This window comes from Neoarius graeffei, chromosome 9 (assembly GCF_027579695.1).
Source record: "Neoarius graeffei isolate fNeoGra1 chromosome 9, fNeoGra1.pri, whole genome shotgun sequence".
Taxonomy (NCBI): Eukaryota; Metazoa; Chordata; class Actinopteri; order Siluriformes; family Ariidae; genus Neoarius; species Neoarius graeffei.
Window position 1 is genome coordinate 78,894,247 of NC_083577.1, and position 27,796 is coordinate 78,922,042.

The 27,796-nt window shown below is 43.5% G+C and overlaps 1 protein-coding gene across 1 annotated transcript; it reads left to right on the forward strand.

The window, feature by feature from the left end:
- The first annotated feature begins 1,113 nt into the window (after nt 1–1,113).
- On the forward strand, nt 1,114–6,384 carry LOC132892196 (zona pellucida sperm-binding protein 4-like). The gene is made up of 8 exons (XM_060930588.1): nt 1,114–1,149; nt 5,110–5,154; nt 5,240–5,337; nt 5,407–5,561; nt 5,638–5,830; nt 5,910–6,057; nt 6,146–6,221; nt 6,302–6,384. Exons 1-8 carry the CDS (start codon nt 1,114–1,116, stop codon nt 6,382–6,384), a joined length of 834 nt encoding a protein of 277 aa, XP_060786571.1.
- The last annotated feature ends 21,412 nt before the right edge of the window (nt 6,385–27,796 follow it).

Below are 27,796 nucleotides of genomic sequence, written 5' to 3' on the forward strand. Positions count from 1 at the left end.
ATATAAAATAAGAGAATTACATTGACCTTGCTCCTAAATATACCCAAGATGTGCCCTTTAACATTTTGCACTTGAATTGCTCTTTTATGCATCTCGCACCCTTTATAGGCCGCACTGTGTTCACCTCCACAGTTACAGCACTTGATTTTTGTTCCTTCCTCACATTTACCATATTCATGTTCGCCTCCACACTGAGCACACCTAGGTTCTGACTTACACACAGAAGAAATGTGTCCATATCGCTGACATTTAAAGCATCTAATTGGTGGGGGGGGGGAAGTAAGGCCTCGTCATATAACTTCCATATCCAATCATGATCCGCTCAGGCATCTTAACCTCATCCAGCACTAAAAAGACAGACAAACTTGGTCCTTTAGTTCCATTCCTAAGTACTGGCAAACGCTTGACTTTGTTGATTTTAACTCCTTTTACATTGCTTTTAATATTGTCCTCTAACAAGTCAGTCGATACACCTGATATCACCGCCATTACTTTACCTCTTTCTTCCCAGTCTTGGGCTTTAACGTTTTTCCCCAGTAAAGTTTTAAGCTTCATTAATCCCATTCTCTGATCTCTATCTTGACAAACAACGAACAGGTTATCATCTTTTAACGTTTTGACAGAGCGAACTTCACCTACTTGCCTATAAATGGCTTCACTGACTTTCAATGGGTTTAGTATACAAGGGGTTTGAAATCGGATCACAACTTTAACATCAGTCCTCGATCTTTTTGCTTCATCTTGTTGAGCTTTCATCTTTCTTTTCTTTGATGCTCTTTGAACCAAATTCCATTTGCCTGACTTAATCTTCACCTTCACTTATAGTACTCTCACTATCATTTTCTTCTGAAAACTCCTCCAAATCATTAGTTTCACACTCATCTAGAACTCCTTTCGATCCCTGATCGCACCCCAGTCCACCAAACGCCAGTTGCAATGAATTTGGCGGCTCTTTCACATTCCCGGAAGCCTTCATCGCGTTTTCCGAACACCTTCAACAGTAGGCTATCCAGCATCTCCCAGTCACTGCCTCAAAAAAAACGCCCCTTCAGTCGCCTTCGACTTTCTCTTTCGATGTTTCGCAATTAATTTATAAGGATGTCCTGCCACTAGATGGCGCCACTGTGCAAATGGAAAGGATTATTCATGGTGCGCGCGCCATCCGAAAGTCTGTGGACAGTGGAAAGGCAATTGTGCAGTGCCTCTAGTGGACACGCGGTGTATTACAGCTGTGGGCTTCGACTCTAAATTACACATCAAATCCTGTTTATTTGTGTTGATCTGTTTAAAGACATAAGGAACTTTATTTTTTTATCTTAAATTTTATTTTACCTTTAAACATCAAAACAGAAAACTATGATTTGGAAATGACCTTTAACCTGCATTGCATTCAAACCACCACAGCAGCATTATTTGATGTTTTACTTCATGACTTTTATTTATTTTTCTAAATAAACTTTTTTTTTTCAATTTTGAGTTCTGCAACATATTACAAAAAAGTTGAGACAGTAGAGCGTTTACCACGATAATGTTGCCACTCCTCCTCACAAGACTTAAAAGATGTTTAGGGACTGAAGACACTGAGTGATGAAGCAGAAGTGTAAGTTACCATTTGCCAAGGGCACTGATACAATCCCATACCATAACAGACTCTGGATTTTGGAATTGTTGCTGGTAACTCTTTGTATGGTCCTTTTCATCTTTGGTCCAGAACACATGGCATCCATTTCTTAAATAGAGGGGAGGGAGGAGGCCTGGAATACTGATTCACCTGACCACATTATGTTTGTTGATTGTGGCAGCGGGGGCATGGTCAAGCGCCAGTCTGTGATAGGAGGGCGGAGTCAGGGAAGGTAAGTGGCAGAATCAATACACCTGACATGAATTAACCTGTTTGTGTGTGTCTTCCCAGTGACCGCGCCCTATTTAAGGAGAGAGAGCGAGAGCAGAGGGAGCTCTCTCCCCAACCAGACGACTTGAGTGTGTGTGTGTGTGCGTGTGTGGCTGAGAGAGTAAAATTTGAACTGAAAAGTGAAAATAAAAGAGTTTTGTGAACTCAGTTCTGGCCTGCCGTCCTTCTGTGCTCCACCCACCCATACGAACTGCTACAGTGGTGCCGAAACCCGGGAAAGTGGAGCACCAGCTGAGCAGCCCCATGGAGTCCTCCCCGTTCGCCGACTTGGTCCACGCCCTCGCCACGGCCCAGCAAAGCCAGCACCAGGCGCTCCTCACCCTCCGGAAGGAGCAAGAGCGACGCTTCGAGGCCCTGGTGCTGGCCCAACAAGAAGATCGGGAGGCGTTCTGGCACCTCCTCGTGTCGGCGGGGTCCACCAGCGCTCCTACCGTGGGCCCGTCTCCCCTCACCGTCACCAAGATGGGCCCGCAGGACGACCCCAAGGCATTCATCACGCTCTTCGAGCAAGTCGCCGAAGCCTCGGGGTGGCCGATGGAGCAGCGCGTGGCGCGCCTCCTCCCCCTGCTAACGGGAGAGGCACAGCTGGCCGCAATACAGCTCCCCGCTGACCACCGGCTGGCCTACGCGGGCCTCCGCCGGGCCGTCCTCCAGTGTGTGGGGCGCACCCCAGATCAGCAGCGCCAGCGCTTCCGCGTGTTGCGCTTGGAGGAAGTCGGCCGGCCGTTCGCGTTTGGCCAGCAGCTCCGGGACGCCTGCTGGCGGTGGTTGAGGGCCAACAACCGTGACGCCGAGGGAATCATTGACCAGGTGGTGCTGGAACAGTTCATCGCTCGCTTGCCAGCAGGAACTGCGGAGTGGGTCCAGTGCCACCACCCGGCGTCGCTGGATCAGGCAGTCGAGCTGGCGGAGGACCATTTGGCGGCTGTCCCGGCGGCAGGACAGCAGATGGCATCTTCTCTCTTTCTCTCTCTCCCCATCCTCCTGTGTCCTGTCCTCGCCCCATTCCCCCACCGCGGAGGCGGGGGCTGGCACCACCCCAGCCGGCCTGCCGCACCCGCGGTGCCCTCCCGTTTCTCCCTTCTGTGTCTGTCTCTCCCCCACCTCAGGTGAGTGAGCCCCAGATCACCGGTGCAGAGGGAAAGCCCGGGCCGGTTTGCTGGTGCTGCGGGGAGCCGGGCCACCTCCAGCAGCAGTGCACGGCGATGGAAGTGGGCACGGTGGTTCGGATCCCCGACGCGCCAGAGGCCGCCCTCGATCGGGCCGGAGCGTATCGCATACCGGTGAGTATCCAAGGGGATACATATCAGGCGTTGGTGGATTCTGGTTGTAACCAGACCTCAATTCACCAAAGCCTGGTGCAAAATGAGGCATTGGGGGGAGCACAGGGGGTGAAGGTGTTGTGTGTGCACAGGGATGTTCACAGCTACCCTTTGGTGTCGGTCCACATTTTTTTTCAGAGGGGAAAAATTTATAGTGAAGGTGGCGGTTAATCCTCGCCTTACCCACTCTTTAATTTTGGGGACTGATTGGCCGGGATTTCGGGGTTTAATGACACGCTTAGTAAAGAGTGGGTCCTGCCATTTAACAGGGGGAGGTCCCGGTGTCGCTTTGGCAGGAGCAGCTGTCACAGAACCATCTACGTCATCTCCGTGTCAGAGTGAGGAGCCGCCGGCTCCTCCTCTCTCTATTGGGGAATCCCTCGCGGATTTCCCATTAGAACAATCGTGAGATGAGACTCTGCGACATGCGTTTGACCAAGTGAGAGTAATCGATGGTCAAACGCTCCAGCCAAACGCCACCCCGTCCTTCCCCTACTTCGCAATTATGAAGGATAGGTTATACCGAGTAACACAGGACACTCAAACTAAAGAGCGAGTCACGCAGCTTTTGATTCCGAAGAGCCGCCAGGAATTGGTATTCCAGGCGGCTCACTTTAATCCCATGGCTGGACACTTAGGGCAGGATAAGACACTAGCCCGAATAATGGCCCGATTCTATTGGCCGGGGATTCGCGGCGATGTTCGTAGGTTGTGTATGGCATGCCGCGAATGCCAGTTAGTAAATCCAGCGGCCATTCCAAAAGCGCCTTTGCGCCCTCTTCCATTGATCGAGACCCCGTTTGAGAAAATTGGGATGGATCTCGTCGGGCCATTAGATCGGTCAGCACAAGGGTACCGCTTTATATTAGTTCTGGTGGACTATGCAACGCAATACCCAGAAGCAGTGCCTCTGCGCAATATCTCGGCATGCAGTATTGCAGAGGCACTCTTCCGCGTTATCTCCTGAGTCGGAATCCCGAAAGAGATTCTGACTGATCAAGGCACTACATTTATGTCACGGACACTGCGCGAACTGTATGGGTTATTGGGGATTAAGCCGATCCGCACCAGTGTGTATCACCCACAAACGGACGGTTTAGTGAAACGGTTCAATCGCACCCTCAAAAATATCATTAAAAAATTCGTAAGTGAGGACGCACGTAATTGGGATAAGTGGCTCGAACCCTTGTTGTTCTCAGTGTGAGAGGTTCCCCAAGCCTCCATGGGGTTCTCCCCGTTCGAATTATTATATGGGCGTAAGCCGCGCGGCATCCTAGACGTGCTGCGGGAAAATTGGGAGGAGGGACCTTCACAAAGCAAGAACGAAATTCAATACGTTATGGACCTGCGCGCAAAACTCCACACACTCACCCACCTAACTCAGGAGAATTTGCGGCAGGCCCAGGAACGGCAAGCCCGCCTGTACAACAAGGGTACGTGCCTTAGGGAGTTCACCCAGGGAGATAAAGTACTCATGCTGTTGCCCACTTCAAGCTCCAAATTGATCGCCAAGTGGCAAGGTCCCTTTGAGGTCACACGGCGAGTCGGGGACGTCGACTACGAGGTGAGGCAAACGGACAGGGGTGGGGCGCTTCAAATTTACCACCTCAATCTGCTTAAACTCTGGAACGAGGAGGTCCCCGTGGCGTTGGTGTCAGTGGTTCCGGAGAAGGCGGAGCTGGGGCCGGAGGTTCAAAAAGGGGCATTGGCATCCCGTACCTCTCCGGTCCCCTGTGGAGACCACCTCTCCACGACCCAACTCACGGAGGTCGCCCAGTTGCAGACCGAGTTTTCGGATGTGTTCTCGCCCCTGCCCAGTCGCACTAACCTCATAGAGCACCACATAGAGATGCCCCCGGGGGTGGTAGTGCGTAGCCTATATACCAGTTCCCTGTAACTGCTTGTGGGACTACCATGAAAGTTTGTAAATCCCTCCCCCCCCAAAAAAAAAGTGGCCTTAATTTTGCTTGCCATGTTTAGAAAGCATACACTCCACTCTGTCCAGGTACAAGCTGGTTATATGGTCTATGAAAACAGGATGTTCTCTACCTATGATGTTGGAGTTGGACCCCATGGCTCAATTACAAGAGACACTCACTATGAGTAAGCTAACTAAAACTCATGGCAATGGATTCTTTAAGGTTTTTACAGATCTACTGTGTTCCTTTGTAGGCTTTACTTCCAGTGTAAATATTCAGGTGTTGGCTTTGGGGCTCTGGCTATTGAACCTTCAGTCAATCATCTTGTGCCTGTTGTTGCTCCTGGACCACTCCAAGTAGAATTAAGATTAGGAAAAGGTTCATGTGTCACAAAGGGTTGTGTAGAAGGTAAGCAACTTCTGGATATTAGCAGGCAGTCTGAATTTGTCAAGGGTGTCAAGAACTGATTCCTGTCTCCCAACAGAACAAGTAGCCTATACCTCATACTACAGTGTTCCTGACTACCCTGTGATAAAGGTTCTGAGGGAGCCTGTGTATGTTGAGGTGCATATCACTGGGAGAACTGACCCAAATATTGTCCTGGTTTTGGGTGACTGCTGGGCAACTACTTCCCCTAACCCATATAGCCTTCCCCAATGGGACCTTTTGGTGAATGGGTACAGTATGTTTACATGTCTCACTTGCATAGTTCTGTTCCTCTACTTCACAGAAATGATAACCTTGTGTATTCTGTAGGTGTCCATACAAGGATGACCGCTATCTGTCCAAGCTGATACCAGTGACTGGGATGTCTGGACTTGCATACCCTTCTCATTACAGACGCTTTGTCCTGAAGATGTTTACGTTTGTGGATCAGACCTCTGTGGCTCCACTGCATGAGATGGTAAAAAAATGTATAAAATTACACTACTTTTTTTTTTTTTTTTGGAAATTGGTTCTATTGCCTAGCTTCCCCCCTCCCCCCCCCCCAGCTCTACATCCACTGCAGTACAGCTGTCTGTCTCCCAACTGCACAAGACTCTTGTGAACCAATGTGCACCAAGAGAAGTAGGTAGACCCCTTAACACTACTTGCTCCCCCCCCCCCCCCCCCCCGACTGGCTTATAGACTTTCTTTCTCTCTCTTAGGAAGAGATGCTGCAGCAGGAGGGAGGTCTCCTGGTGCATCAGGAATAGTGTCTAGTGGAGGAGTGATCTTTATGCAAGTTTGAATCTTTGAAAATAAAGACGCCATACTGTGGTTTGACTTGTTTATCTTGACATTGTCCATGTTGGCTATGGATTTGTAAATGGGTGGTGTTCATCTATCCTTGAATACACTTGGTGCAACAGATTATGCACTGGTAAATTACATGTTTCTTTAACTCTGTGCGGCTTTTGATGCTGTGCCTCATTCAACATACTAGGTACTGGAGTGTCCAATCTTCTCCTGGAAGGGCCAGTGTGGGTGCAGGTCATTCCAACTAGGCAGAAGCCTTCCTTTAAGTCTCAATTGACTGGTGAAAGTAGGTATGGTTCCTGGTCAGTTGGACTGCAACTATAATGGTGAAGGTTGGACACCTCTGGAATGGCTTTATTAGAATAAAAAAGGCTCTTGACTAGGTGTTTCCTGGAGCTGGCTTTTTTTTTTTATATAAGTCCCACTGCTGAGTAAATTGGTTGCAGCCATGGTAGTGGTTTCATCTGCATGCTGAAGACTCAGGCTTATCTTTCAGCAAAGCCCAAGGTGATGCTCTATTGATTGTAAGGCTTATTTCTCATTCACTGGCTGTTGAGTAACTTTAATTCTGACAAGACAATCTTGTGGTGCACAGGATGGCCTTTCAGTTGTATCATGTGCAGCATTTATCAACTCACTATGTGAAACTTGTGGCTGGATTACTAGGATGGCATTTTTCTTTTCTTAAAGTTATTTAAGTAATGTCACAGATGTGGAGAAACCAGTTTATGCGATTATCTCTAGGTTAGTTTGAAACACAACCCAGCCACTAGGCTTGTAGAAGCCAGTGCATGGTTGGTGTTAGTCTCAAGCCTGGGTAGTTAGGAGGTTGCATCAGGAAGGGCATCTAGTGTAAAACCTATGCTGGGTCACAAATTGGGTTTCCAAACCAATGGGTTTGGCCTGGGTTACCAACAACCACCCGTACTGTGGGCCAGCAGGGTGCTGGTAGAAACTAGGCAGTACAAAAGAGAGGGGGAAGGCCTGTCCAAAGATGGCAGCAGGAAGCGTAGGGGTGTGGAGGTGAGGTAGAAGACTGACTGGCAAAGGGAGAGAGCTGGGAGATGTGTTGGTGAGAAGAAAAGTGGTTACACTGTATGTATAAGACCAGGTGGAAGGGGAGCAAGGCCAGGTGCATCAGAGGTGGGTTCAAACTGTTCTACCATGGTGTGGATAGGAGAAATGGAGTAGGAGTTATCCTGAAAGACTGTCAAGTGTGTTGGCTAGTGCCAAGTATGAAGCTGGAAATTGAAGGTGTGGTGATGAATGTGGTCAGTGTATATGCCCCACAAGTTGAGTGTAAGATGGAAGAGAATTTCTGGAGTGATTTGGATGGAGTGTCTACTCAAGGTAGAGTGGTGATTGGAGTGGCTTTCAGTGGGCATGTTGGTGAAGGGAACAGAGGTGATAGGTAGGTATGGTGTGGAGGAGAGGAATGTGGAAGGACAGATGGGGTATCCTTTGCAAAAAGGATAAAAATGTCAGTGTTTTCAAGAAGGAATGCTGCTCCATCTCTCAGAGCTGCTGCAGTGACAAGGGTCCACTAGCAAAGTTTGACTTAAAATGACCTCCACTAGGAGGCCTTTGTTTTAATATCAGTAATGGCTCAAGAGTTACTGTGCTCATGCATTAATTTTTCATACTTTAACATGCAGAGTTACTAACTGCAGCACAAAGCTCATCCAGTACACCAGTTTTGGTTAGGTGTTTCTGGCAGGTGGCTCAGATTACTAGTAATTACATCCAGCAGTAGTTGTGGGTTTGTCCTTTAGTCAAAGCATGACAAGTGAGCCAGCACTCATGTCAGGCTTAAAGCTAACCCTGGCCTCTTGGCTTTTCCATCAGTTTTCCTCACTAATGTCTGCTTCATAGATGATAAAATGGGCTGCATAAAACTGCTTTTGACCTCCCAAAATGAAGAGGTGCTGTTCTCATCTTTGCTGAAATGTGGCTGCATGAAGGCATTGTTAACTTTGCCAGCTAGCTGCATTCCAAGCAGACGATGGTGCTGTGGGGTCTTTTTGTGCTTGCAGAGGTCCTAGCAGTCAGATGCAGACCTTTCTATGTCCCTAGAGAATTCACCTCTGATCATTATGGCAGTCAAGAAACTCTAGGAAAGGGACCCAACCCAGAACACACTGGACAGGTGAGGAAGGTGATAATCATTGTGGCTGTTTCCCTCTTAGCACTACTGCAAATGCTAACTGTGTAGCAGATCTACATTAGCATACTGGTCTAACCAAACCTCAGATGATGCCATCTCAACTTCCTTCCAGCTCGCACGTTCCCATCCGGACAAAAGAAAGTTGTCATGCTGTTCAAAGACTAGCTTGGAATTCAAAACAGTCATTCCACGGAGACTGGTAGGGAATCTGAGCCTACTGGGCATGAAGCCTTGCTAGCCACACTCCACATCATCGGCTCTGCTATTAAGACAGTCAGCAGCATGAAGTTCCTGGGGATGTACATGGCAGATGACCTCACCTGGGCCCTTAACACCACAACAATCACCAAAAAAACCCCAGCAGCAACTTCACTTCCTGCAGGGGCTGAAAAAGGCCAGCCTAACACCCCCACTACCACCTTCTACTGGGGCTATTGTGACCATCCCCTCAGACTGGTAGGGAAGCTGAGCCTGCTGAGCATGAATGTCTGTCTCCCTTTGTAAATGGATCCTGGATTTTCTCACCAACGGGCCCCAATCTGTCAGCATGGGCAATGCCTCCAGGGTCCTCAGACTGGGCACCAGTGCACCCCAGGGTTGTGCTCAGCCCACTACTGTTCACCCTGCTAACACATGACTGCTGCCAAGCACAGTTCAAACCATATCAAGATTGCAGAGGACACAACAGTGGTGTGACAATGAGTCTGCATACAGACAGGTTAGACAGCTGGTGGGTTTGTATCAAGATGGATAAACTTGTCTCTGAATGTTGAAAAACAATGGTTGACTTCAGGGGTAGCCTTGCCATGCACACTCCATACCACATCAAGGACTCTGCTGTTAAGATGGTCAGCAACATGAAATTCCTGTCAGCAGACAACCTAACCTGGACACTCAACACCACAACCATCACCAGAAAAGCCCAGCAGCACCTCCACTTCCTATAGAGGCTGAAAAAGGCTGTCCTTCCCCCTCCCATTCTTGGCATTGTCTACTGGGGGGGGCTATTGTGAGCATCCTCTGTACATGCATCACTGTCTGGTATGGGAACTGCAATGTCACTGATTACAAGTCCCTGTAGGGGATTTTGTGAGGACTCTTGAAAGGATCGTTAGTGTGTCCTCCTATTGCTTATAGAACTATAAAAACACTATCAGCTGTGCAACCAGCATTGTGGCAGACCCCTCCCATACCTCTGCTTTTCTGGCAAAAGGCTTTGGAGCATCCAAACCATCTCTGCCAGAGCCTACAACAACTTCTTCCCACAGGCTCCTCACTGCCCCTTTCCTGTACCAAGAGCCTGAAAATGGACTGACTCGCTTCTAGACTGTTTACATTGAACTGACAAGTGGCATAGTCACTTTATACTTACTGTTACATAATTTTATGCATTTGGTCTCTGTTTCTCAGTGCTTGGTTTACATTGCACTGACGCTTTAAACTGGTACAAAGTCACAGTGGGGTTGGCACTATTGCCTCACAGCAAGAAGGTTCTGGGTTTGAGCCCACTGGCTGACAGGGGCCTTTGTGTGGAATTTGCATGTTCTCCCTGTGTTTTGTGGGTTTATTCCAGGTGCTCCTATTTTCCCCTACAGGCCAGAGACCATGCAGGCTAGGCTAATTGGTTGCTCTTAATTGACCGTGGATGTGAGTGTGAATTGTTTTGTCTCCATGTGAGACAAAACAAGTGATTTGGGTGACTCGTCCAGGGTGTACCCCGCCTCTCGCCCATAGTCAGCTGCAATAGGCTCTTGTTTGCCCGTGACCCTGCACAGGATAAGTGGTTATGGATGGTTGGACAAAGTCACTTTACACTCTGCATTGCATAATGTGCATTTACCTGTTGCTCACTTTGTATGACCTAATCTTCCTTTGATTTGTACTGGTTGGCTTCTTTTGTTGTACCACAGGTCTTTTCATCCTCACTGTATACTTGTATAACCTGCTGTCAATAAACATCCCTTGAATGTATCCTTCAGTAAGTCTTTCATTTATCATTTTATTCCATCATTTATCCTTCATTAAACATCAAATGAACTATAAATTGAAGTTTGTTTATTTTAAAGAAGAAAGCACAACTTTATTCATCACACACTTGTGAAATTTCCTCTCTGCATTTAACCCATCTGAAGCAGTGAACACCCACATACCTAGAGCAGTGAGTAGCCATGCTAACAGTGCCCGGGGAGCAACTGGGAGTTAGGTGCCTTGTTCAAGGGCACCTCAGCTCAAGGCTGTCCCATATTAACCTAACCACCTGTCTTTGAACTGTGGGGGAAACCAGAGCACCTGGAGGAAACCCACAGACATGGGAGAACATGCAAACTCCACACAGAAAGGCCCTTGCCAGCCACTGGGTTTGAACACAGAACCATCCTGCTGTGAGGCGACCGTGTTATCCACTACATCACTGTGCCATTGGTGTATGTGATGCATTTATTGGACACTTGTATTGCTAGATTTACTGAGGGCTAGATTGATGCACCATTTTTAGTTATGCCACAAAAAATCCTCCACACTTATCAGACTCCTTGCACTTATCTATCTACACTATCGTAAGTACTTTTAGATTTTTATAAGCCAATGAGTGACAGACATCACTACGATGTGTAGGAAGCAAACAAAAGTTTGAGAAGTCAGTCATATTCATTAGTGTCAGTGACTGATAGTTGCAATGTTCTGCCTCTTTGACAGATCCACCAATCATAAAGAGATACCATGTGTTAAGGCAGGATAGATGAAGAATGTACTCTCCACTTAAGTGTGAATCTTTTTTTAAAATGTGTTTGCAGAAACCATGGCATACTATTTGAGCATATCTCTCCATCCAGGTCACAGGGGAAGCTGGTGCCAATCCCTCCTGACTTCAGGTGAGGGGCAGGTTGCTAATCCATCGCAGGGTTAACACAGACATTCATTCTCGCGCACACATTCGCACCTATTGGTAATTTAGAGTAGCCAGTTGACCTAATTGGTGTCTTTGGACTGTGGGAGGAAACTGGAGCACCTGGAGGAAACTCATGCAGCTATTGGAAGAACATGCAAACTCCACACAAAGGCCTCAGTGGCTGCCAGGTTCACATGCAGAACCTTCTTGCTGTGAGGTGACAGTACTAACCACTGCACCACAATTCCACCCCATTCAAGTTCAATATTATAAATAAATTACATTACAATTCATTTGTAGATATTAAAATCATGAAACTTCAACAAGCAAAACTCTATTAGGATGAATATTGCGGGAAATGGAATAAATTTCACTTGCAGGCTACACAATCACAAACGTCAAATTAAAAAAAAAATCCAGTGTTCTTGCACACAGGCATCTGTGCATGTGAGGAAGTCAGGAGCAGGTGTTTGTGTTGATCAGATCAGCATGGCCTTATGGGTAAAAAGATTATGGGGGGAAATTTCTAACATCAGAGGTTGTGGATCTGCAAATTGGAAACATGTGGAAATGCAACAAAATTCATTTGTCTTGGACCCAGAAAGTGGTAAATTATATAACTTAAAAAGAAATACTTGTTTCGTGACTTTCATGCAGTAATAAATATTGCTACTAGTCGAAGAATGGCATTTAGCGAATGATTTTGGTTTGTCCCTATGGAATGCCAAATGTCAAGTTTATTTATATAGCACTTTTAACAAACATTGTCACAAAGCAGCTTTACAGAATTTGAATGACTTAAAACATGAGCTAATTTTATCCCTAATCTATCCTCAATGGACCATGTCTAGTTGGGTGTCCACATTAAGCACATCAAAATTGACTTAAGATGACAGAAAATACCCTGTTAACACAATTTTGAACAACTTTAAGTGTTTAAAATATGGTACGACCACTTCATCAGTTTCTGAAGAGAAACCCTACATAGTCATTGCAAAAGAGAAAACAATTCCCCACTCAACCTACCTTGTATGAATTGAGGTTAATAAATAATATTGAGTGAATTGGGCTGAAGAAATATTCATTTTTGTTGACACTAACAGCTGCATGCTACTGGTTACTTATTGTGAAAAAATGTTTGTGTACAACATCACAATCGACATTCGTTACCTTGCCCGCAACCGAGTCAGTGGGGCGAGGTATTGTAATCAGTGCGGTGTGTCTGTTAACAATCTAGTATCTAGATGGTTGTACCAATCGACTTCAGATTTTCAGGGTAGGTGGGCAATGGTCTGTAGATTACCCCCAAAATTTAATCAGGTCAAAGTGATTGGAAAGTCAAAATAATTTTTTTGCGATAACTTTCTTCAAATTCATCCTTTTGACTTCAACCCAAAACCAAAATGTGCATCTTTCACTTCTGCTTCCAACCATATGCTGCATGATGGGGTAGCTTGGACAGTCCCCATCGCGGTTGGGGGTTAAAGTTAGGGGGCTCAAGGTCATCCGTCAAAATAACATTTTCCATTATAACTCAAATGGTTGCTGATAAACAATGATGAGCGTATAGGAACTCCCATGTGGCCTTTCATTTGGCGCCATGATTTTTGACCTTGAGTGACCTTGAAAGGTCCAACTCAAGGTCCTGGGTTTTCAGAGGGTTTTAACTTTTAAAATGGTTAATGATAGCCAGATGCTTACCATTATCAACATATAAGAAGTTCCATATGGGCTTTCAGTTGCTGCCATGACCTTTTGACCTTGAAGGACTTTGAAATGTCTAACTCAAGGTCATAAGACTATAACCTGACAGCTGATGATTGAGAAATATTACCATTATCAACATATAGGTATAAAATAAGTGCTGCTGGGCGAGGTTTGTTTTGCCTGGCAACACTTCTTTAATATGTAGTGGATATATTCATTTAATATATCCACTTAAGTGCCCACTGGGTGGCAGTATTGGAGCACAAATTGCAAACAGCTGAATTTTTTGAGCAGATTGACAAAATTGTTTTGCAAGCCATTGATTGAGACACCAGAGTTCAAAATTACCTGTCCAAATTGACCCACCTTGCACAAATGGACTGTCCCAAATACATCACAGTTGCATATAAGATGCATGATGGGTATGTAGCCCAAACGTACCCACTATCAAGAGCCTGCATGGCCACAACCAAGGCATACCTACCAGTCCTACTAAGTCAAAATGGGGCCCAAAGCAGCCCCCAAGTAAAAAAAAAAAAATGGGTGGGTATGTTGATGCCAACCAATAGCATGGTTAATGATCCATTGCCTTAATGATCTAAACACCTTAAGATATACAAAATGGACGTGCTAACAGGGTATTTTCTGATGTCAAATTTGATGTGTTAATGCAGACCCTGAACTAGACATTATAGTCCACTCAGCGTTCCATATTCTTCTGTATTCATTGTGATTTATTCCATGGCTTTGTTGGATACTCTATTCTGATAGGTCGCTGTAGAATACCATAAGTGACCTGTTATTTTTGTATCACAGACTGCTGCTATGGACTATGTCATTATTTTATTTATTTATTCTTTTTAAATCAGCAGAGAGTTATCCCTATGACAAATTTTCCCAAGTGTGAAACCCCAGCCTCTAAAACAGATGTTTTAACCTAAACCAATGAATCCACTAATTGGGCTCCAAATATTTTGCTTGTTTAGAAGAAATAATTTTTCTTTTAAGGTGGTACGGTATGGCTAATATCGTCAGTCATATGAATGAGAATACATGCAAGTATTCTTGGAGGTTAAATACTATCATTCACTAACTTTTGTGAATAAATAAGCTTTCAGTGAAATTCCCTATCTTTTCACAAAACTGCAACTAACTTTGAGTATCCACTAATTTTGAGGATTTATTTCTGCTTGCGTTTGTTTGGGTGATGTGCTAATATCCTAATTATGTCTCCAAATTCACTGGTGGTAAATTCACTGGTAAGAAACAAAACTCCACATTGTTAGTCTGCTAAATTTGTTGACACATTTAAGTTTTAGATTATCAATACACCTAAAGGCAGAATTAATTGGATGATCATTTTTATATATTGTAAATAATCACAAACATCGTTGCTCCATTTATGGGTTTTATTTCCTGAGAATATTTTCCTGGCCCTCCAAATTGTCGTTGACATTGCCACATATAATTTAAAAAATGCTTTAAAAAGGGTGCTAATATTTCATATAAAACATATATATCCAGAGGGGACTCAATCTGGAATGGGATGTTCAACAAGCACACATGGGGGTGATGGTCAGGTGTTCACAAACTTTTGACCATAGTGTGTATTCCAGTATAAAAAAAAAAAAAAGGACCATCATTGGTTACAAATTATGAATTTACAAATTAAATGTTTTACATTTGAAATTCGTAGTACAGATACAAAAGAGACAGGAGGGACATTTGTAAAAAATTAAAAAAAAAAAAAAAAAAATATATATATATATATATATATAAATAAAAATGCCCACATTATTTTTTTAAGACAGCACAATTACACCATTAGTCAATTTAAAAAACAGCATAATCCATAATTTTATGTTGAGTGTATTGTACAAATAATGGAACGATTGTAAAAGATAAAGAAAATAAACAGAAAACTGAAGAGGGATGACAAATGTGGGTGATTGTGTACAGTAAAATAGTAATAAAACCTGAGTTGTTGTAATGTGCAATACCCGTTTTGCATCCCTCATCCCTGCCAATTGTTCATCAATCTACAATCTCGCCACAGTACTTAATTTTATGCAGACTATATTCTACTAATACTGGAATGATTATGTAAAGCATTATAAAAATAGAGAAATTCAGTGGCATAACAGATGTGGGTGAAAAAGAGGATGGTTCACACCCTAGACAATTTTCTTTCAAACTGGAGGTATTTGATCTGTAATTTGTCACACACCATCAATGAAGAGGTTTTAAATGCTGCCCTGAGCTGTTAGGCTGTGGTCAGGTCCTCCATGACATCAGGTGTATGTTTATACAAGGCAGCAACCAGAAGCTCAGCAGCTTTTTTGCTGGTTGTGTAGACCAGAACTTTCCTCATCTTGGCCTGGTCTGTCGGCCGAGCTCGCACGTTTGCTGCCATTTCATCACTGAAGTTGAGGTCATCAACGATTCCATCAACATTTTTCACTTTATCAACTAGGTTACTCCGGTTCTTCTTTAAAAATGCCAGATTATCTGGAGTATCTAAAGGGGAGAAAGAAGTGGAGACACAGAGGGAATTAGAAAAAGGTTTATTGTAGCTACAGAAGTTCTTCATCTGTGCATTTTGGTTTTAGCTCATGGAAGGTAAGGAGTTACCTGCATTTTCTGCTTGAGCGCTGTTACTGCTGTTTGTCTTGTCTGCAAGAGTTAAAGGGGACAAAGAAAGTGATGAACTTCACATGAGAGACAGAAAAAGAGAGAGAGACAGACAGACAGAAAACAGAGAGAGGAACAGAGAAAGAGACGTACACAGACAGAGATGCACAGAGAGAGAGCGCACAAGAGAGAGGCAGAGACAGACACATACAGACAGAGAGAGAGGCAGGCAGACAGACAGACAGACAGGAAAACAGAGAAAGAGATAGAGAGAGAGACACAGGGAGAGGGAGGCAGACAGACAGAGACAGGGTTCGTGCAGGATTTTTGTGAAGCCATTCAAGGACATTTCAAGGAGTATTTAAGGACCAAAATCAAAACTTTCAAGGACCACATCACGATGGGTACAATCAGGATAATGAACATTTGATTGAACTTTTGAATGAGGCCATCCTTAAAAAAAAAATCCGTTTCCTGTCCACTGGGTGGGCAAAAAAAATTTCAGTCGGGAGGGAGGGATTTATTTTTTATTTATTTATTTTTTTTATTATATATGGATGGATAAGAAATCGCAACGCTGTGTTTTCTTTTTCTTTCAGTACTTTTTTTTTATTACAAAAGCAGACACATTTAATAAAATATGACAGTTAAATCAACTGAAACTTGTACAAAAACTTTAAGTTAGCATTTTAAATGCTGACTACAACATTTGCAAAACTTTTACAAAGGTACTTAAAATGTCCGACACACGGACTTTTTGTAGTTCTAAATTGAGCGTTAGGCCTAGTTCGGATGAAATTACACTATTAAAATGATCACTGAATGATTTGTTTTTCTGAATCTTTACTATTTTGTTGTTCGCTAGAATACCATTTTGCGATTTCACACTTAAGCAAATGTTTGAAAACTCCGGATCTGCTTCCTTCATGGTGGCTGCCATTTTTTTGTGCTGCACGGCGCATGCGCAGAGCTGATTCGACAGGGCTTTCCACAAGCGCCGGCTGCCGGCCACACAATTAAGTCCAGCCGGCTACTTTAATGACTATTTTTGCAGCCCACAGGCTCTAAATATTAATTTTCGATTTTAATAAAATTAAATGTTTATCTAACGGACTGACAATAATGTCAAACTGAACCGTTGATCAAGGGAGAGTAACTCATCCGCGCCCCGACATGCGGTGTGCGCGCGCACTCAGCTGCGTGAATGTGTCATGCACCGAAAATAAGAGATTTACAAGCCAGGAATGCCTCATGATGCAATACGCAAGAAAAGAAAGATGATTTACTGCCATTTTACTTTGTATTTGAGTAAAGTGAATAAAGAAATGGTCTGTGGAAAATACATTTAACCCTGGGAACTGCGTGCACAGGAGTTTATTTTGTGTTTACCCCCCCCGGCTACTTATTTGTCATGGCTGGCTAGTATGAGCCTTAGTGGAAAGCCCTGGGAATGCGGAAATGTCAAGTTCGATTTTAGATTTACGAACCCGAAAAAAATGTCTAAAAAACGGCGTTAAAAAAAAAAAATTCACCCGCACAAACGGCACTCACCCGGCCGGTGGACCGGAAACAGAACATTTTTTAATAATGTCCTGAGGAAAACTGGCATTTTGGGTTGCAAAAACCTTTCCAAAATATTCCTCCACAACCAGTTTCACAACCATGATATCGACATAGTTTGTGTTTAGTATTCTTTGCTTTTTGAGGTGTTTAGTTTTGGAATTTATGATCATTAAAGTCGCTCATGGTTCGAAGCTTGGTAGCCGAGCCTTTTTGTTTCGTTTGTTATTAGAAAAAAGCGTGGCCTTTCCACGGGTGTTACATTTTATTCGTTTCTTTTATTTTCGCTCGTTATATTTTAACAGATTTTGAAAACAATCGTTAAAAACACGGTCACTGATGTAATTGAAATCTGTTACATTTCAACAACAAATTTAAACATGGAAAACTTTCTAGAAAACTGTATACGGCAGAATTTGTTTGCAACAAACTGTCTGTTATAGCAATGTGACCATTGCGGCTAAGCGATTTGGTTCACTCAAAATTAAAAACGTTAACGCTTGAACTTCTTCTTTAGCACCTCAGTTTTGTCGTTTAGCTCATTAGCCTCGAGTTCCATATCCTTTATTGTCCTCTTGAAGCTGTTAGCTTTCGTGACTTGCACTATCTTGTGTTCTTGTTCTGCTAGTTCCATCAGCTTGTCAACACTCTCTTTCAGTTGGGATGAATCTTCTAGTATACGTCTCCAAGTTTGCATAGCGAAAATTTCATCACTGACATCCTTGTTCATGTGCTCTCTCTCTCTCCTTTTCCATTTCTTGTTTCCTTTGCTCACTTCGATAAATGGATGACGCGTTTCGTGCAGCATTTCTTAAATCTTGATCGATCTTCACGTTTAACACCCCTCTACACTTCTGAATGTGGTCATATATTGTGCGCATTGCAATCACTGACTTTTCTTTGAAATTATATTGCATCAACTCACTGCTGATGCTAAATCCTCCTTCAACGCCCGCCTGGCCGTGGGATAATACGAGTAAGCATTGCACAAGCTGCCATAATTTGCAGAAATGACTCTTGCCTTTCAAAAGACTTGCTAATAGTGAGTCAATTCGTACATGTGCACACCTGCATGCCCAACAGGAGAATTCAACATGGTGCCAGAGAACCAACGCGCATGTGCGAAAACACAGGAAGCCCAGAGTGTTCATTTTAAATGACAATCGTGTCATCGTTTTTCTATATTGATTTCGCTTCATTTCTCTAGTTTTTCCTTTTTAATTTAATTATTACACCTGAATACACGGGAAGAATTTAAGTATTTTTTTCAAGGAGTATTTATGATTTTTCAAGGAATTTCCTATTTTCAAGGAGTTTCAAGTGCCCTTGAAATGAGTTTTCAAATTCCAGCACTTTTCAAGGAGTTCAAGGACCTGCACAAGCCCTGAGAGACAGGGAGAGGGAGGCAGACAGAGAGAGGGAGGCAGGGAGGGAGGCAGACAGAGGGAGAGAGGGAGGCAGACAGAGGGAGAGAGGGGGCAGAGAGACAGACAAAGAGAGAGGGAGGCAGACAGACAGAGAGAGGGGGCAGAGAGACAGACAAAGAGAGAGGGAGGGAGGCAGACAGACAGAGAGGGAGGGAGGTAGACAGACAGACAGACAGAGAGGGAGGGAGGTAGACAGACAGACAGAGAGGGAGGGAGGCAGACAGACAGACAGACAGGGAGGGAGGCAGACAGACAGACAGACAGGGAGGCAGACAGACAGACAGACAGACAGACAGACAGGGAGGCAGACAGACAGACAGAGAGAGAGGGAGGGAGGCAGACAGACAGAGAGGCAGACAGACAGACAGACAGAGAGGGAGGCAGGCAGACAGACAGACAGGGAGGGAGGCAGGCAGACAGACAGACAGGGAGGGAGGCAGACAGACAGGGAGGGAGGGAGGGAGGCAGACAGACAGGGAGGGAGGGAGGGAGGGAGGGAGGCAGACAGACAGACAGAGAGGGAGGGAGACAGACAGACAGAGAGGGAGGGAGGCAGACAGACAGACAGAGAGGGAGGGAGGCAGACAGACAGACAGAGAGGGAGGGAGGCAGACAGACAGACAGAGAGGGAGGCAGGCAGACAGACAGACAGAGAGGGAGGCAGACAGACAGACAGACAGAGAGGGAGGGAGGCAGACAGACAGACAGAGAGAGGGAGGGAGGCAGACAGACAGAGAGAGGGAGGGAGGCAGACAGACAGAGAGAGGGAGGGAGGCAGACAGACAGACAGACAGAGAGGGAGGGAGGCAGACAGACAGACAGAGAGGGAGGGAGGCAGACAGACAGACAGAGAGAGGGAGGGAGGCAGACAGACAGGGAGGGAGGGAGGGAGGGAGGCAGACAGACAGACAGACAGACAGACAGAGAGGGAGGGAGGCAGACAGACAGACAGAGAGGGAGGGAGGCAGACAGACAGACAGAGAGGGAGGGAGGCAGACAGACAGAGAGGGAGGGAGGCAGACAGACAGACAGAGAGGGAGGGAGGGAGGGAGGCAGACAGACAGAGAGGGAGGGAGGGAGGCAGACAGACAGACAGAGAGGGAGGGAGGCAGACAGAGAGGGAGGGAGGCAGACAGAGAGGGAGGGAGGCAGACAGAGAGGGAGGGAGGCAGACAGACAGAGAGGGAGGCAGACAGACAGAGAGAGAGAGGGAGAGACAGAGAGAGAGATCAGGACATTAATATGGTCTACCTGGGATATTTACTGTTGTGATCCACTCCTTGAGCTCTGGTCTTGATTCATTCACATCGTCTCTCTTCAGCAGCTCAAGAAACTCGATGCAAGTGTTCCCTCCTTTCTTCCAAATCAGGTCCACGAGCTCAGTCGTTTGCGTGAAGGGATCTTGGACACTTTTGATCTTCGTGTATTCAAGCGTAGTTATCAGCTTCCGGGAATGAACATGTTGCAAAATGATTTCCTCTCCGCATAACCAATTGATCAGTTCCACTTTTTTACTGAGGATTATCTCCATTCTCCCTGAAAGCAAACGTACAGAGCTGTACATTTAAACATAAACCTTCAGACAGATACAGAGAGAACAGGCTGTACAGCTGAACGGAGCCTGATATTGCATCATGTGTCTCAGATTTTAAGTTACAAACTGCGGCTCGGTTTTTCTAAATACATTTCTGACTTATTTTCTGAAATAAAATCGATGCTCTCAGTACATAAGTACACCAATAACCCAGCTTTAGGTCTGTTTAATCGGTTACTCTGGATTAACGCACCTGATCTGTGCACCTGTTCCTTCTCCGAGTGTCAGACTTTTTTTTTTTAAACCAAAACTGCCGGAGGCTGTGTATTTTCACTTTGTTCTACTTCTGCTTCTTCTGTCAGGTTTTATGGCAGTTTACAAGCAAAGTGTATTACCGCCATCTACTGGACTGAGGTGCAATCAAATGGATGCCATTTCAAAGAAAAATTGAATAAGAAGGAAAAACAACAACAACAAAAATACATCCTATTTGCTAATTGTTCCTTTAACAAATGTTATCATAGCACAAGAGATGTTTTCTAATCTAGGCTCACCTAATAAGATGTCTAAAGAAAAGGCTTTCTTGACTGCCTTCACTTCCCTCTTCAGTTTTTCTCTTTGAAGAATTTTAAGCACCTTAAAAGAACATGATCTACATCCTCTCTCACGCCACAAAGTTCACATTTTCCAGATGGATGTTTGTTTACAACGTATATCGGGCGGCACGGTGGTGTAGTGGTTAGCACTGTCGCCTCACAGCAAGAAGGTTCTGGGTAGGGTTACCACATCTGAGTTGTGAAAAACCAGGATGCCCGCAGGGGACAGGTGTGGTTACTGACTGGGTGAAGGTTGATGACAAACCATAAAGGAACTTTTTAATGCAAGTGTCTTCCTGGCTATTCTCTTGAACTCCCTGCAGACACGCTCACTGACGCACTCCCTGACGCACACACACTAGCCCTGGACTCTGCCTCCTTTCCCTCTCTATATATCAAATATAGACTTTTAGACAACAATACACAGTATTTTCATTTAGCCTAATTAATCATTTATCATCTACTTCATTAACTGAACACTACATAATTCTCACCTCTTTCTCCATTTGTATTTCTCATCCCTTTTTGCTGCCAGCAAAAGTGCCTTCTGTCCCTCGACGAATGCTCTGAACATTTTAAAGTTCAGTCTGATCTGGGGTTCAGCTTTGACTAACCCTACTGACATCCTATTCCTTTTGTCGGACCACACATCTTCCATGTGACTAAATACACACTCAGTATAAGCGTTGCTGACAGGAACTGACAGAACAAACGATGCTCATCTCATTATCTCTAGCCGCTTTATCCTGTTCTACAGGGTCGCGGGCAAGCTGGAGCCTATCCCAGCTGACTACGGGCGAAAGGCGGGGTACACCCTGGACAAGTCGCCAGGTCATCACAGGGCTGACACATAGACACAGACAACCATTCACACCTACGGTCAATTTAGTGTCACCAGTTAACCTAACCTGCATGTCTTTGGACTGTGGGGGAAACCGGAGCACCCAGAGGAAACCCACGCGGAGAACATGCAAACTCCGCACAGAAAGGCCCTCGTCGGCCACGGGGCTCAAACCCGGACCTTCTTGCTGTGAGGCGACAGCACTAACCACTACACCACCATGCCGCCCATACAAACGATACTACTTTCAGCAATTCTGTCGCTGCTTTCCCCCTCTTGAAAAAAAAAAATGCCCTTTTTTCTTTTTTTTTAGTCAGGGGTCAGCTCTTCTGGAATGCGTTCAAACACATTGTTCAGTACAGTGTAGTCCTGATACAGCTTGTCAACGTCAATGTCCTTCAGTTTCAATTTGTCAACTAATTCTTCCAGCGCATTCCATTCAATTGGATCGGCAAGTTGCAGGCAGGTGGAGTTGTGCATTATTTGGTCATCAAAATCAAAGTTAGCTTCTAGATACTGAACACCTTTTTCAAAGAAGCTGTCAGCCAATCCAACAAACTCAGCTTGTTCTGTTTTGGTCAATTTTCATAATGCCTGCCTTGTCTTGCTCCCATAAAACTTGTCTGAGCGACGCGACATTAATTGGCTGCGCAGTCGGCTCATCACCTCAAGAACATCCAGTAAGATAACATTCTCATTTTCCAACTTTCGAATTGCGCTGTCAAATTCCTGCATGACATTATGCATAAGCAATAGGACACACTCTGACACCGTCACGTCATCACTGCTGTCTGCCACATCACCTTTGCAGATTGCCTTCCAAATAACAGCAGGACAATCATTCTTCCCTAATGACAAAGTGAGATTTCAGGGCAGGCCAACATTCTAAGATCCGATGAATTGCAGGTAGTAGGGATAACCAGCAGGTAGGTACATGTCTCAGAATTTGCTTGTATTGTACTGCAGTAAATTCGCAGAACTCTTTGAGAGACTCTACTTTCTTGGCTGAGCAAGAGAACTCTGATGTTCTCTTTTTAATAGAGATTTTGTAATCAGGGATATAAACTGCAATACCTATTTTCCCTCTGAATCTTTAGATGCATCTGTATAAACCTGTGTTGTATTATAGTACCTACTTCCTAAATATTGCTCTACGTTCTGATACACTCCTCCAGATTTGGCTATCTCTTTGGTTTCCATGATCACCGTAGGGGAGCAAAACAACCAAGGTGGAGTTGTTACCAGGGGCACAGTCTTGCTACAAATGACATCATCTATTCCTAACTGATTTGCTAATTTGTTACCATCCCATCCAAAGCTACAAATCTGGGATCTACCATACTCCCAATACTCATTGAGAACTTTTTTAGTAGGGTGTGATGCCTCATGTCCATTTAAATTGCAACGCTGGTATGGAAGAAGTTCTAAATGCACCATAATATATCCTCAAACTTTTAGTCTGCATTCTATTGAGTTCCTTAAGCAATGTCTTGGATGATGAAAGATACACAATACAGCCATAATCTAAAACTGATCTAATCAGTGCAATATAAATTCTTTTAAGGGACATCCCTGAGGCTCCCCAGTTGTACCCTGATAAACATTTCAAAACCTTAATGCCCTTTTTGCATTTCTCAATTATCTTCTGAATATGTTCCTTAAATGTTAACTTGACATCAAACCAAACTCCCAAGTACCTAACAATATTAACTTGCTCTAAGGACTGGTTATACAACTTAAGCTCTAGTGTGGGACTTACTCTTTTCTTTGAAAAACAAATAAATTGAGTCTTTTCTACAGACAAATGAAAACCCCACTCACATGCCCATTTTCCTACCTCGTTGATAGCTAATTGCATTTTAGTTCTAATATCAATATTTCGTCCTTTTATCCACAAAGGTCCATCATCAGCATATAATGCTCTATTGATTCTAATGTCATCTATTTTATTAAAAACCTCATTAATCATAATGTTAAACAGTACTGGACTGCATACACTACCCTGAGGTGTTCCATTTTCTATTGAATAGATGTTAGAGAAGTTAACCCCAACTCTTACTTCTATTGTTCTATCCTTTCAGAAGTCTCTAATCCAGTTAACCATCTTGCCACCAATACCCATCCTATTTAGCTTAATTAACAACCCCTCCTTCCATAGCATATCATACGCTATCTCTATATCAAAGAATGTTGCTAAAACTGATTCTTTATTGACTTGTGCTTTCCTTATTTCATTTTCTAAACATACAATAGGGTCCATTGTAGTACGTCCACTACGGAACCCACTCTGGTGTGGGGAGACAAGACCTCTTTTTTCAATTTCATACACTAGCCTTCTTGTGATCATTCTTTCCATAATCTTACAGTGGTGCTTAAGTTTGTGAACCCTTTAGAATTTTCTATATTTCTGCATAAACATGACCTAAAACATCATCAGATTTCCACACAAGTCCTAAAAGTAGATAAAGAGAACCCAGTTAAACAAATGAGACAAAAATATTACACTTGGTCATTTATTTATTGAGGAAAATGATCCAATATTACCTATCTGTGAGTGGCAAAAGTATGTGAACCTCTAGGATTAGCAGTTAATTTGAAGGTGAAATTAGAGTCAGGTGATTTCAATCAATGGGATGACAATCAGGTGTGAGTGGGCACCCTGTTTTATTTAAAGAACAGGGCTCTATCAAAGTCTGATCTTCACAGCACATGTTTGTGGAAGTGTATCATGGCACGAACAAAGGATATTTCAGAGGACCTCAGAAAAAGTGTTGTTGATGCTCATCAAGCTGGAAAAGGTTACAAAACCATGTCTAAAGAGTTTGGACTCCACCAATCCATGGTCAGACAGATTGTGTACAAATGGAGGAAATTCAAGACCATTGTTACCCTCCCCAGGAGTGGTCGACCAATGAAGATCACTCCACGAGGAAGGCATGTAATAGTCGATGAGGTCACAAAGGACCCCAGGGTAACTTCTAAGCAACTGAAGGCCTCTCTCACATTGGCTAATGTTAATGTTCATGAGTTCACCATCAGGAGAACACTGAACAACAATGGTGTGCATGGCAGGGTTGCAAGGAGAAAGCCACTGCTCTCCAAAAGAACATTGCTGCTCGTCTGCAGTTTGCTAAAGATCATGTGGACAAGCCAGAAGGCTATTGGAAAAATGTTTTGTGGATGGATGAGACCAAAATAGAACTTTTTGCTTTAAATGAGAAGAGTTATGTTTGGAGAAAGGAAAACCCAGCATTCCAGCATAAGAACCTTATCCCATCTGTGAAACATGGTGGTGGTAGTATCATGGTTTGGGCCTGTTTTGCTGCATCTGGGCCAGGACAGCTTGCCATCATTGATGGAACAATGAATTCTGAATTATACCAGCGAATTCTAAAGGAAAATGTCAGGACATCTGTCCATGAACTGAATCTCAAGAGAAGGTGGTCATGCAGCAAGACAATGACCCTAAGCACACAAGTTGTTCTACCAAAGAATGGTTAAAGAAGAATAAAGTTAATGTTTTGGAATGGCCAAGTCAAAGTCCTGACCTTAATCCAATCGAATTGTTGTGGACGGACCCGAAGTGAGCAGTTCATGTGAGGAAACCCACCAACATCCCAGAGTTGAAGCTGTTCTGTATGGAGGAATGGGCTAAAATTCCTCCAAGCTGGTGTGCAGGACTGATCAACAGTTACCGCAAATGTTTAGCTGCAGTTATTGCTGCACAAGGGGGTCACACCAGATACTGAAAGCAAAGGTTCACATATTTTTGCCACTCACAGATATGTAATATTGGATCATTTTCCTCAATAAATAAATGACCAAGTAGAATATTTTTGTCTCATTTGTTTAACTGGGTTCTCTTTATCTACTTTTAGGACTTGTGTGAAAATCTGATGATGTTTTAGGTCATATTTATGCAGAAATATAGAAAATCCTAAAGGGTTCACAAACTTTCAAGCACCACTGTACATAAATTAGATGTTAATGCTATTGGCCTATAACTTTTAACTTCAGTTTTATCCTTCCCTGGTTTTCCAATCGGAACCACTACAGAATGTTTCCAACACAAAGGCAATCTACCTTGCTCCCAATTCTTATTAAAAAGACTTAAAATGACATATTTATCCATGTCACTGACTTCATTAATCATTTTATAACATATACCATCTTTCCCTGGTGAAGTGTTCCTAACCCCATTTAACGCTCTCCTAAGCTCAAATAATGTACAATCCTTATCAAGTACATTCTCACTTACGTTGTATTACCTACTTTTCCAGTAACCCTTTATTCTCATCTATTACTTTAACTCTCCAAGACAATTCTTCATCAGTTAAGTTCTGTGAACTATGAACCTCAACAAAACTTTTCGCAAACATGTCTGCTTTCTCTTGATTTAGTTACTGCCTCCACATCATTGTTTTTAATCACAGGTAAGGAAAACTCCCTTCTAATGCCTCCCATCTTTTTAATCATGCTCCAAACATCACCCACTTTGACTTCTGCCCCTATTTTAGAACAGAAATCACGCCAATATTTCCTTTTAGCTTCTCTTATAATTCTTTTAACCTTTTGAAAGTGATTTTTTTTTGTATTCCATTAAATTGGTATAGGAATGGTTTGATTTAACAATTTTGAAAGCTTTATTTCTAGCTTTAACTGCTTCCTTAAAATCATCTGACCATCAAGGTACCATTCTCTTTTTCCTCATCCCAGAAGATTTGCCAGGAACCTCTTCTGCTGACTCACATAATATATTTGTAATGACTGAGTTTAACTCAACATCATTACTCATATCTGACATTATTCCCATCAGCCTACCACTTGCCTTCATGCTATAGAACCCCCTTCTGCTTCTCTCATTTTCCATCTTGGAAACCAATTCTCTTCAAGGCACACATTTTGATTTCTAATACTTAACCAAATAATATAGTGATCGCTACCAAGAGAATTTTCATTAACCTCCCATTCACTTACCCCTGCTATCTGATCAGATACTATTGTAAGATCTATTGCTGATTCTGTTCCATGAGATGCATCAAACCTAGTGTTCCTTCCATCATTTAAACAAACCAACTTATAATGATCCATAAACTCCTCAATAGTGCTCCCATTTTCATCCACCTTAGTACCTCCCCACAGAGTATTTATGCGCATTAAATCTCCACACAGTACTAACTTTCCATTTATCCCCCCACACATATCATCGAGCGTCTTTCTTAAGATTCTTTTACCAGTGTTATAAAAGTTGATCATTTTAATCTTAGTTTTACCTACCCAAATCTCAACCACAATTGCTTCAACCTCTTCATCGATATTTAAAGCTCTGTAATTAATCCCCTGCTGAATAAATGTGGCCACTCCACCTCCTGCAGTATCCCTGTCTTTACGCAGTGCTGTGTATCCATATATTATTAAATCAATTGATCGTTTTAACCAGGTTTCCTGTATACAGATAATGTTTGGTTTAACAACTTGTTCCTCAATAAAGTGTTTTAGTTCCTGACCATTTAGCAATTAAGCTCCTGGCATTCCACTGTAGAATAGATAAAGTCATTATTAACTACCACATGGTGCTTGATTATCAGATACCCCTAATACCATATTGTGAATGGAATCAACTGACAATTCTTGAATCTCTAGATACTTTTCCGCTGCTTTTTAAATTATTTTAATTCTATCAATTCTACTTGCTACTTGGGCTGAGCAATTAACCACTTCCACCATAAAAGCAATGAAATTTTTCTTATCCACAATTAAAGTCTCTTCAGTTACTTTACAGCATTTCAGAGTGGTTTGAGTTTGACTAGGGGGTAAAACTACAGGAGTCATACCTACTTTAACCCTTGATTTTGCTTGGTTTTCTTTGTCAACCTTTAAATAGCTTCAGCATAAGTAACGCTCTCTTTCACCTTAAAGAGCATATCGTGGACCAATTTAGTGGGGGTTTTTTTATATGAAACTATGTCCCTTTACACAGTCATCCAGAAGGGTAATTTTGCACAAGGCCATCTGTCTACAGCAGAAAAAAAATAAAATAACAAAACGCGCCTAGAA

Coding starts and splice junctions, on each gene's coding strand:
- LOC132892196 (XM_060930588.1), top strand. CDS start 1,114: ATGGCGCCACTGTGCAAATGGAAAGGATTATTCATG. Junction 1,150..5,109: donor AATGGAAAGGATTATTCATG/GTGCGCGCGCCA, acceptor GGTAGTGCGTAG/CCTATATACCAGTTCCCTGT. Junction 6,058..6,145: donor TGGCTCCACTGCATGAGATG/GTAAAAAAATGT, acceptor CCCCCCCCCCAG/CTCTACATCCACTGCAGTAC.